This window comes from Peromyscus maniculatus, chromosome 3 (genome assembly GCF_049852395.1).
Source record: "Peromyscus maniculatus bairdii isolate BWxNUB_F1_BW_parent chromosome 3, HU_Pman_BW_mat_3.1, whole genome shotgun sequence".
NCBI classification, from domain to species: domain Eukaryota; kingdom Metazoa; phylum Chordata; class Mammalia; order Rodentia; family Cricetidae; genus Peromyscus; species Peromyscus maniculatus.
Genome location: NC_134854.1, coordinates 48300381 through 48312900, shown reverse-complemented (window position 1 = coordinate 48312900; position 12520 = coordinate 48300381). Strand labels below are relative to the sequence as shown.

The 12520-nt window shown below is 38.8% G+C and overlaps 1 protein-coding gene across 1 annotated transcript; it reads left to right on the top strand.

The window, feature by feature from the left end:
• The first annotated feature begins 8643 nt into the window (after window positions 1-8643).
• LOC102908048 (olfactory receptor 2A14-like) lies at window positions 8644-9645 on the top strand. Its single transcript, XM_006985040.2, has one exon. It carries the CDS (start codon window positions 8713-8715, stop codon window positions 9643-9645), a length of 933 nt encoding a protein of 310 aa, XP_006985102.1. The 5' UTR covers window positions 8644-8712.
• The last annotated feature ends 2875 nt before the right edge of the window (window positions 9646-12520 follow it).

Below are 12520 nucleotides of genomic sequence, written 5' to 3'. Positions count from 1 at the left end.
TGACTATACTTGAAGAAAAGATTGAAGCTTATGCCACTGTAAGTAAATGTGGCTTAGTTTTGTTTTGTTATTGTTGTTTGTTTGTTGGGTTTTAGATTTTTGTTTGTTTTGTTTTGTTTTGTTGTCTGAGGATGAATTACAGAAGAAAAGTGGGATAGAGGTCAGTTAAATATTTGGCTTGAGGTCATAGTGAGGTGTCTAGCCCCAGCCTCGGTATGACCAGGGTCTTGAGTAATTGTATAGGATTTGTTGACTGCTCCTTTGTGTCCCGGGTCCCTCTGTTCTTCTCAGCTCCTTCACCTACACCCCATGGCTGCTCTTGCCAGGGAACAGTATCAGAAAGATATTAAGAGAGGATTTGATCTAGTTGATGAACCTCAATGACTATGTGGCACAGGGTCCTCTCCTCCAGGCAGACACTGGAATCCCAGGAGTTCCGGGGTTTATGGGTTCTTAACCTCATCCTCAAGCCTCTGATCACTGCTTTCCCTGTGCATCCATGAAAGCATCATCTCCTCCACAGGACACACTTCACTGTGTGAGGGAGATAAGTGGCTTCTTCCTCAGAGAAGCCAGTGGCTGTGGCAGGAACATTCTCTTATGTTCCTCATTTTATCAGAGGAGTTATAAGATGCATAGCATATTTCCTTGTGGTTTTTGGATCTCGAAGCTACTCACCAACAATGTGTATCAATTCTCTAATAATACTCATCACATGTAAGCATTTAGTTAAGTGTTGTGATAATTTAACTCATTTGACCTAAGAGAAAGAAAGAGACAGACAGACAGAGGGAGAGGGAGAGACAGAAAAAAAAAAGGAGACTCATTTTATCAGGTCAGTTTTATTGTCTATCCCATCTTGTAGATGGGAGAACTATGGCAGGAAGTGGCACAGAGAAATCACAAAGATATTATTCATAAAGACAGGGCTTGAACTCAGGGAGGAGAGGTCTAGAGTCCTTAAGTACTCTCTGCTCATAATTAGTACTAAGCCAATGTCAGAATTTCTCAGAGCATAGGAAGATTTGACAAATGTCTGCTGCCTGGACTCTATCTTTAATGAACTCAGAACTCATGTGCTGAGACATTGACTAGCAGAAATAATTCATTTGAGTCAATGTTAAGTGTCTTAAATATTTCCCATTTCATTTCCCCAAACTATTTACTCTCCTACCAGAATTGTCTGTGTAGTTTTAAATCTGTATGCTCTTTTAATATTGGATTTTGGTCACTCAATGCATTCTTCAAAGGTCTTTGTAATTATAATTTTAAAACATAAATATGAAGGCATAAATTGAAATAAAAGTTAGTGATTTAACTAAAATTTAAGATAAGTTAAAAGAAAAATAATGTGTTTGTGGAAGTCTTTGAAATAACAGGACAAGGACATTGTACTTCCACTTCCAATCGTCTTGATTCTTCCTTCAAATTTGTGCTCTCATTAATACTGTTATTGAAAACTAATGTTTATTATCCTCACAATGAGCACCAGTGTAATTGTATTTCTCCTCCTCCTCCTCCTCCTCCTCCTTTCTCCTCCTCCTCCTCCTCCTTTCTCCTCCTCCTCCTTCTCTTTCTCCTTCTTCTTCTTTGCCATTTCTGTGTCTATTGTCACATTTTAATAAAACATAGTGAGGCTTAGAACAGGAGACTGTATTTCCTAGTACACACCAATCAGAATCAAGATGAGAATGGCGGTCTGACCAATTTTTCAACCACATGGCCTTCAGTCACACTCAGTATCAGATTTTCTATCATTGCTAAAGTTATCATGTCAGAGAAGAACACAGAAATAAATCCATGAAGCTTTTTTCTCTGTGTGTTGCTGAAGATGTTCTTTAGTAGCTATCTATTATTTCAGAGATCTAGTTACTCATCATATCTTTCTGGGGGGGTAAGGGGGGAGGGGCCATTCATTATATGTCTTCCTGATCTCTGAAACCTAAGTTCATAGCAAAGGTAGTAGGTAAGGATATTTCTGCCTTTCACTGTGTTGCTCCATCTTTGTTGGCTTTACATTTGAGTTAGTGTGTGTGTGTGTGTGTGTGTGTGTGTGTGTGTGTGTGTGTGTGTGTGTGTATGTGTGTGTGTGTGTTTTCAGTGGGTGTGGTCACCACTGTAGACTTGTCTTTCCTACAAAACCTGAAAAGTACAATTGATGCGGACCTTATGTATGGTTTAGATTGGTTCAGAGCTGATAAAATTATTTCAATAATAATCTTTTGTGCCCCTATTTATGGCTGACTTTTAGGAATTGCTCATCAAAAATACAACATGTAAGGTCCTAGACTCTATGTAGGTATACAAAATCATTTGTGTATACTTGCCATGAAAGCTGAATGAAACTGTCTAGGGAAATAAACAAGCCTAACTGGGATACCTCTCTCCTAAGACAGGGTCTCACTATGTAGCTTTGGCTGTCCTGGCACTCACTATACAGACCAAGATGGTCTTGAACTCACAGGGATCTGCCTCCCAAGAGGTAAGATTAAAGGCATGTGCAACTGTGCCCAACTATATGCCTGGATAAAGGGGGTTAAAGGGGCCTAATCAGAAGGGAAATAGAGGAGAAAAAAGGAGGGTTTGGAGGGACAATTTGCTCAAACTACATTATACATTTGCATGAAAATGTCCTTAAGAAGGTTAGGACTCTGTGCAATAAATAGATGCCAAGAAAAGGACACATGGAAAACTCTAATGCATGTTAATCTAATGGTGAACTTAGATGAATCAAACAATGTTATTAGATTGAAAACTTGCATTTTGACTTATGAACTATCAGAGTGGCTGTGCTTGATGTAGCAAGGGCTTAGACACACCCTAGATAATGAGCTTCTGCAGATATAAAATGGTTGTGCCTCTGGAAGGCTCAGGAAGGTCTTGTTGGGCTCTTTGAGCTTTCCTCGGCAGCTTTACTCAGTACCGCAATATTCCTGCTGTGTGTCTAAAACATTCCCAACCTCTGTTCTGTCACTAAATGTATGCTATGCAGTAAGTCAGACAGATTTGCATCTTATATATCTGCCAAATAGAAGTTAAATATCATTATGTGCTCTCTGTATTCTGCTCATACAAGTACAATACAAAATAAGCCTGTGTGAAGCCAAAAGAGCATCAATCTGCTGAATAAAATCAACCCCACTATATGTGACTGACTGCAGGTTTTACAGCTTCTGTTTATTGGAGTTCTAGTGAAACATCTACTCAAGACCTTGGAAGTTAACTCAAGATGACGCCTTTTAAAAAGTGATCAAAACTATATCAGCACAGAAACACTCAGGTTCACAAATGGAATTAAAATCCCTTTCACAAGCAATACCACTGTAGTGAGATCAAATGTGGCCATTATCAGGCACATTGATCAACTTCAGAAACATAAGCAGAGGGAAATCACAGAGGCAAAACATGTCCCAGGTCTACAGCAGGGTCTAGACAAAGAAGAGGGCTTCACAAACAGACCCAGAGTTCAGGATTCTATACTTTTCCAAAGAACACAGACTCCCAAAGTTATGTTAGTGACAGTCTCCATTGCTCCAGATTTTACATTTTATGCACTCTTTTGATTCCTGTCTCTGTTCTTTTGATTTCTAAATTGAAATCCTTAGAAGCCACATATCAGACAAGAAGTTTAAAGACACTGAAATGTACATCTCTGACAAAGATCAGGCTTGTTGACCTATGCCAATTCAGGTCTGTTGTGTGCTGCTGCCTTCAGTAACATTCATCAGTTAGTGAAATCATATCCAACCTGATTCCAGATCCATTTCCACTGTCAATCAAGAGGAAATCTTGACCACTGTGTCTACCAGTATAACTTGGAAACGATTTTCTTCACTTTTATAAAAATAAATGTAATTAAAGTTTCCTGTTCGTTTTTTCTTGATGAGGGCTAACATTTTCATAATGGAAAGACATTTTTCTCTACTTTTAATAAATCTCAGATAGGACACTCTAATTATGCACAGTGAGAATTACTTAAAAAATAGCATGAATAATGTGAAATTTTATTTACATATTATGTTGTAGATTTTTTCCAAAATAGAAATGCTCAGTTTTTCAGCTTAATATTTCATGTTTATTAGGAAAAAGGAAAACAATTTATTTAGAAGGTAATTCCCTGTAAAGTCTTATTCTGTAGAGATAATCAGTGAAAACAGATGCACATTTTAATTTCAATGTTGTTTATAAATTTAAATAAGTTCAAAAGATGAATATAAATATGCTGGTATTATAAACTACATATTATATCATATGTACACACATATTGACTATATGTAGATAATTGTACATTTCTCTATATTGGGTCAGAAAGATTGCTTGGTGGTTAAAAATATGTATTTCTCTTACCAAGGACCCAAGTTTCATTATCAGAACTTTTATATCAGGTGACAGACAACTGCTTGTGACTTCAGCTCCAGGGAATGCAGTACAGTCTAACCTCTGAGGGCACCTGCACATGTGAGGTGCACATAAACTCATACAGACACACACATATGCATAAATAAAATTCACAATTTCTGACTTTTAATTGCTGCATATTTCTAGTCAAATATATTTAATCTACTATCAACTGAATTTTTTATGTCAATTCCATTTAAAAGAAATAATTATGTGCTACAATTAATACATACAATCTCTTGTCCGTGCTGGTACACTGAATTCTTTGTCTTTCCTGACCCTTCAATTACTTCCTATGCAGGGAATTTGCCTTCACTGTTGTCTACTGCCTTCAGTGCTGGGAATGGTGTGCCTGTGTTTCTGAACAGGATATTGACCCCACCCCTCCTTTTAAGTTCCACTTACACTTATTTGAAGTTAGAAACTTTCTGACCAATCTCACCTAAAACCACCATCTGTAGCCAGACTTGGTGGCATCCGCTTGAGTCCCAGCTACTCAGGAGGTTGAGATAGAAGCATCATTTTAACCCAGGAGTTGGAGTCAACCTGTGCAACATAGTGAGCCCAGTTCTTAAGAAAAGATCCCTTCAAATTGTATGGTGCTTCATCCTACTTAATTCATTCTTAGTTCTTTTTACACTTGATTATTTAGATAACTTGCTTTTCCTGGTGATATGAGAGTGGTAATGAGCCATGACCAGGTTCTACTTAAACTGGGGCAGGGAGAATATATTGAGAGATAGAGGAATCAAGTAGAAATTGACATTAAATGTTCTGCTAATGAGAAAAACATATCTTTAACAAAAATTTTATACAAATTAAAAATGGCAAAAACTAGTCCAAAATAATCAAATATGATCTGGAAATGCTTAGAAGACAAAAAGAGCCAATGGAAGGTGTTCTTGTTATCTTTCTTTGTTTCATAAGTCATTAAATTGGCAGAGGCCAATGGAGAGGTACAGATATTTCAAAGCAATCCCACCCAGTGCTACCAAAGATTTCATCCCTATTCAGAAGTGTGATGGACCAGAACCACAATAACAACCACTTCTGCACTTCCTATTGTCCAGAATATATATTCCTATGCTCAGTTATTTATCCAGAGCCAGTACTGAGTGGAAGCAGATCTTGTACTCAGGGACATTTATTAAGTGATCGATGATTTACAAATGCAAACCCCACAAAAGCATTCACTCATTAAATTAATAAAGACTATTGGCTTTTCTTGTGTGATGTTCACAATGTTGAGTGCTGAACCTAGGGCTTGTGCCTGTTAGGTAAGCACACTACCACTGAGTGAGAGCTCTAGTTATAAATTAGCAAAAATAGGAGGACTAGAAAACCATGTGGAAAAGAGACATGGTGTACACTGTCAGCAAGATTTGAAATTGCTTCAGTTTTCCACAGAGAATGAAGCCACAGAGAATGTTAGAAAGAACTGTGTGTTAATGCTTGTTGAATTTCTTTTCAATATATCCTAAGGAAATACTCATGAGCATAGGCAAAACTTGAAAATATCAGAATATTTACTTCAAGAATATCAAAAAGAAGAAAAATGGGAACAAAATGCAAAATTGTAAGAAAATAAATTGTTCTTGTTTAAATAACAAGTATGCAATATACTTTCACATAAAGAAATCACTCCTTTTATTAAGTGAAAAATTACTCTATTTGTGGTTGATATATTGTGCACCCTAACAAAGCTTTCCTGGGGATCAGAGAACAGAACAGCCACTAGATGAGGCATAGATGTCAGACAGTGGTGGCACATACACCTTTAATCATATCACTTGGGAGGCAGAAATCCATCTGTGCTGTGGAATGTTCTGTATGGCAAATGTGTTGCTCTGATTGGTCAATAAATAAAACACTGATTGGCCAGTGGCTAGGCAGGAAGTATAGGCAGGACTAACAGGAGGAGAAAAAGAAAGAACAGGAAGGCAGAAGGAGTCACTGCCAGCTGCTACCAGGACAAGCAGCATGTGAAGATGCCAGTAAGCCATGAGCCATGTGGCAAGGTATAGATTTATGGAAATGGATTAATTTAAGCTATAAGAACACTTAGCAAGAAGCCTGCCACAGCCATACAGTTTGTAAGCAATATAAGTCTCTGTGTTTACTTGGTTGGGTCTGAGCGGATGTGGGACTGGCAGGTGACAAAGATTTGTCCTGACTGTGGGCCAGGTAGGAAAACTCTAGCTATACATCTGGATCTCTGTGAGTTCAAAGCCACACTGGGAACAGAGCCAGGGATGGTGGCACACACCTTTAATCCCAGCACTTGAGATCTCATGTCTTTGCTTTGGAAAGGACACATGCCTTTAATTCAGGAAGTGATGGCAGGAAGCAGAAAGATATATAAAGCTTGAGGACCAGGGATTAGAAGCTTTTAGGCAGATCTACTGAGACCCTCAGGGGTGAGGACTCAGAGGCTTTTAGTTGAGGATTAGTGGAAACAGGATCGATTGAGGAGTTGGTGAGATGAAGTTGTCTGTGGCTTGTTCTGCTTCTCTGGTCTTTCAGCTTTCACCATACTATCTAGCTCCAGGTTTTTTTTTATTAATAAGACCATTTAAGATTTCTGTTACATCTATTAATATAATCCAACTTGTAATATATAGCTTAAGGCTCTAAATATTTTAAATTTTAAAAAAATACTCTTTAGGTTTAAAATGTTGACATGATTTAATAGGACTAAGGTTGTTTCTATGGGGTGGTGATGTAGATAAAATGTAACAAGACAGCACATATCCAGTAGAATTTTTAAGAGTTATTTTCTCCCATCCCTTTTATCACCCACCTCCATAATCTGGCTGGACAGACCCAAAGTCCTCTATGAAAAAGCTCTCTAAAATGAATTAACCTTTAATTCCAACTCTTAGCATCCTTGTAAGTGTCCCAGGATAAATCTGAACAGCAACAAGTGCTGGCAAGTTAATGGGTGATGAGGAAAAGCCTGTGAAAGGATTTGGTGACTGGCTGACTTGCCAAACTGCAAAGACACTGAAGACAAAAAATGGTGACATATCAGAACATAAGTTAGGCGCTGCCCTTACATTGTTATGTTAAGGAGAAGAACCAAACCAAATGCAATTAAAATGAAGTTATCATCTTACTGTTAGTGTAAACTGCTTTCCCTTTTTGAGCACTTTATCTAACGAGATTCAGAAGGGCAAATGTTGAATTGTACAGTCATACATCATTTAATGATAGGTATGGTCCGAGAAATCTACATTAGGTGATTCTGTGGTTGGGTGAGCACCACCAAGTGTACATCACAGACTAAAATGCAATGACTTCATTAGGAGAGATGACTTCATGGGACCACCACCTGTATAGACATCAATGCATGGGACATGGCCACACTTAAGACATGTTTGTGCCCACTGTACATGCCCAAGTATTCTTTAAATCATGACTAAATTATGTATTGGGTATTGGTGAAGAAATACACAAAACTCAAAATAAAGCAACAAATACTAAAGATGGGGGAAAATAAGCCCTGAATGCTGCTGAAGAGGAAAGTCTTAAGTTTTAAACAAAGTACAACATTGAGGTTATTCAGACATATGTACTAAGCATGGAAGCAGCTGAGAGGTTTAATGGGAAAGTACATGAAGAGCAGAGAGACTTAATCATGTCAGAATTGTACACAGAAGAAAAAAAAGCCCAGGAAATGAAGTGAAAATACCTACTCCACTTTGTTAAGACTGTCTCTCTTCAAACCATGTGAGCAGTCAAGACTCTCATACTGAAATGGAACCAGAAAAAGGGAATTCTCCAAAACAATGTATGTGTACATATTTGAATGTGAATCCTCTTACACACTAAAACACATTGTGCTGCGGTAACATTATATTTTATATACTGATATGAACATGTACATACTTATCTTTTTAAATACATTGATTGATTGATTGATTGAGTTACATATGTGTGTACACATGCGTGTAAGTGCTCCCAGAGCACATGTGGAAGTCATAGGACAACTTGTACAGTTGGTTCTCTCTTTCTATCATGTGGATCCAGGAGACTGAACTTGGTTGTCAGTCTTGGCAGCAAGCAGCTTTACCCACTGAGCCATCTCACTGGCCTTTTCTCTTAATATCCTAAGCATACAACAGAACAGTTCCTTCATTTTTATAATTATAGTAAAGTATATTTTGTAACATATCTGAAAACAAAACCCAATACTCCATCCCAGATGATGTATTTCAAAATGTTTTCCCTATCATAATCATTAAATACTTTGTATCTTTGATTATTCCACAGCTCTGACCTTTTGGGTCTGAACTAGGTCTTTTCCACAGGAGAATGAGAGGCAACCAGACATGGATCACGGAGGTCACTCTACTGGGATTCCAAGCTGGTGTCGCTGTGGAGTGTTTCCTCTTTGGGCTTTTTTCTCTCTTTTATTCCTTTACCCTTCTTGGGAATGGGGTTATCCTTGGAATAATATGCCTGGACCACAGACTGCACACACCTATGTATTTCTTCCTCTCACATCTGGCCATCGTTGACATGTCTTATGCTTCCAACAATGTCCCCAAGATGCTGGCAAATCTTATGACTAAAAGAAGAACCATCTCCTTCATTCCATGCATAATGCAGACATTCTTGTATTTGGCTTTTGCTCACATAGAGTGTCTGATTTTGGTAGTGATGTCCTATGATCGGTTTGTGGCCATCTGTCACCCCTTACACTACACTGTCATCATGAGCTGGAGAGTGTGCACTGCCCTGGCTGCTGCTTCCTGGATATTTAGCTTTCTCCTGGCTCTGGTCCATTTACTCCTCATCCTGCGGCTCCCCTTCTGTGGACCTCATGAAGTCAATCACTTCTTCTGTGAAATCCTCTCTGTCCTCAAGCTGGCCTATGCTGACACAACACTCAATCAAGTCGTCATTTTTGCAGCCTGTGTGTTCATCTTAGTGGGACCCTTATGCTTGGTGCTGGTCTCCTACACACGCATCCTGATTGCCATCTTGAAGATCCAGTCAGGGGACGGCCGCAAGAAGGCCTTCTCTACCTGCTCCTCCCACCTCTGTGTGGTCGGGCTCTTCTTTGGCAGCGCCATCGTCATGTACATGGCCCCCAAGTCTCAGCACCCCGAGGAGCAGCAGAAAATCCTTTCCCTGTTTTACAGTCTTTTCAACCCCATGTTGAACCCCCTGATCTACAGCCTGAGGAATGCTGAGGTCAAGGGTGCCCTGAGAAGGGCACTGTGGAAGGAGAGACCAGCATGAGAGACATCAAAGAAGAATTCGGATGGATGATTTTGCTTTCTGTCAAATACAGCAGTTGACATTCTTTTGCCCTTTCTACTATAAATAATCTCTTAAAACAGAATGTTATAGACTCATAGACACAGGCCAAAGATATAATACTTTAAAAAAAAAAAAACGTACATCTTCCTATAGTCATTGGTCCCCGGCTTCTGAAGCTTGGGATAATAAGCCTATATCTCTTAGATTTAGGAGCCAGAATCTGTACTATAGGTCTTAAGCACTCAGAGATTAAGACTGTGACATTGGGAGAGTTTCCCCCTCCCTACCCATAATTTTCATCAGAGTAGGGCCACTTGATTAGTAACAAAAGTACCTATGAGATCAAAGGGAGCTATGAACGGCACATGAAGTAAACTCTTTAAAATAACAGTAAAATTGTAAACCAGCACATTTGTGCAAGATTAGCAAAGCAGCTGCACAGCCACTGTACCAAAAAAAAAAAAAATACACGTACCTGGTAAACACACAGTTCTATTTCTTACCATTAGTCAATACGAAGTTGGAAGTTAAAGCTAACATGGGATATTACTGAAATGATTAAAACAAAAGAAATAATCACTAGAATTTGGGGACATCCAATACCAATCATTGGTGAACAGTCAAAATTGACAGTTTTAATATAGCATAGGCACATATCACCTAGAGCACATGGTACACATCCCCCAGATTACATGTCACACATCCTTCAGATTTCGTGATACACATCCCCAGGTTACTTGTTAGTGATTTTTCTTTGAAAAGAAGGAAATGAGAACTTACAACTTGAAGGGCCAGCTTTTCTGTCACAATGATCCAATGTTGACAAAAATAGCTGTAGGTGACACATGGCTGCATTCCAATGAACTCCCGTTATAATAACAGGTTGCCAGTCAAACACTTGCAGACCTTGCCATATAGATGTTCACCTAGTACAGGTCCATGGAATTCAAAATCAGTGCCCTCATTATGGTTGGGTGCTGCAAGCCGTAGAAATGTGAAGTAGGAATTCAACTGACTATGGCAAAGCTAATACCTGGAAGAAGCCAAGGGCCTTTCCAGAGGATAAAGCCAAGACTTAAGGAGTCTTGATGATATTGGCTTTTGGATATTATCTGTTTCCTGCAATTCATTTCTTGTGTGCTATTGTAGCTTTTCCATTTAATTCTTTTTCTAAGAAGAGTGTGTTTGAATCATTCATTGAGCACAATTTCCCCTATACAATTTGGGGTATTTGGATAACATCTCCCAACTGTGTGCCTTTCTGTAATTATTGTCATTAGCAACATCCAGCCAGGATCATCTCCAGATGAAAGTATTTTATCTGAGGTACCTCCCAGACTTTCCAAGAACAGAATGCAGATAGATAAGCATTCCAGACTACATGTTAGTTCCAGAGAGAACGAAAAAATTTACACTGAGACAACCACTGGGGCCAGGCAGATGTGCTAATTAAGCTTAACCCTCCTTTCTTCCAAGTGCTACCTTTAGTTCTAGATCTCCCTTGAATTCAGAGCTAAAGGGCTTTTACATGCCAGGTACATCTAGCCGTGAAGCAAGTTGCCTAGCTACCAAGCACACTTTCTCTGTCCTGCCAGAAAAAGGGGACCTGAGTTAAGCTGAGAGAGATATGGCTCCAAAGAAATAAAAGGCAGTTTTAATTTCACTCAGTGACTTGCAGAATCTTAACATTTTAACTAACCACTTCTAAGAATATAGTTTGTATAGCTGGAAGGTTTCTCCAGTACCACCCAGTCACAGCAGCTTAGAGGCAGGTGGGAAATCCAAGCAGAGAGAAGAAAGAGAGAGACAGAGGAGACGCCATCCCACAGCATGAAATGGCATGCAGGGGCAGTGAAAACCTTCCAACTACAAGTTTGAGCACATAAATTCCTTTTCTCGGATCTATTAAATGAATTTAGCTTTTAGTTGATTCTATTCACCATTAGCCACTTCCCTTTTGGGTTGCTATGATAGCTGGCAATTACTGCTCTTTGTGTGGGTCTCATCATCCCTCCTTTTGACCCTGGAAGAATTCAAGTCTGGTGACTTTGCCTTGGCCAGAGTATTTGCTGATTGCATGGATATATAACTATAAACCTCAGAGACATAGGGGACAATTAAAATGGGAAGGAGAAGTAAGATGAGGAAGAATTAAATTAGGAAGAACTAGATGGAAAAGAACTTCAATGGGAGAATTAAGATAGAAATATCAGGCAAGAAAGGAGCTAAGTATGAGAGCAGAAAAGAAGCTGTGTAGAGAAAGAAGTGACTCAAAAGAATAAAATAAAAGAACTAAAGAGTTTCATGTATGTAGATTCACTTGATATCCTTAAGATTATATTCCTTAGCTGGTTGTTAGATTCTTTCATGGACCCTGGGAAAAGGCTGTTTAGGGGCTGGACCCTGATAGTCTTTGTTAGTTGGGAAACCACAACGTTAAGAGAGACTTAAAGCAAGATGATTGGAACCAATCTTAGCTGAGGCCTTTCCTCCTTTAACAGTATCTAAAACATAGATCACTATCACCTAGTAGCCAATGGAACATAAATACCTGTGATTTCTCTGATATATTCTGAAACTCAGGAAGATCCTCATGCTGTCAGTTGCAAATGTGAACCTGAAAGCAAGAGTATAGAAGCTTCAAAATCACACCAGTTATTTCATGTCGTGGTGACCAAAATATCTAATTAAAATAATTTGAGGGAGGAAAGGTTAGTTTTTTATTTTTATTTTCTGCATATGTGTATGTGTGTATGCATGGATGTATGCATGGATGCATGCATGTGTGTATTGTACATGTATATATATGTATATGCATGTATGCAAGTGTGCATGTATGTATAGGTATGTGTGC

What these genes read in the sequence shown, in the direction of transcription:
- LOC102908048 (XM_006985040.2), top strand. Translation starts at nt 8,713, where the DNA reads ATGAGAGGCAACCAGACATGGATCACGGAGGTCACTCTACTGGGATTC.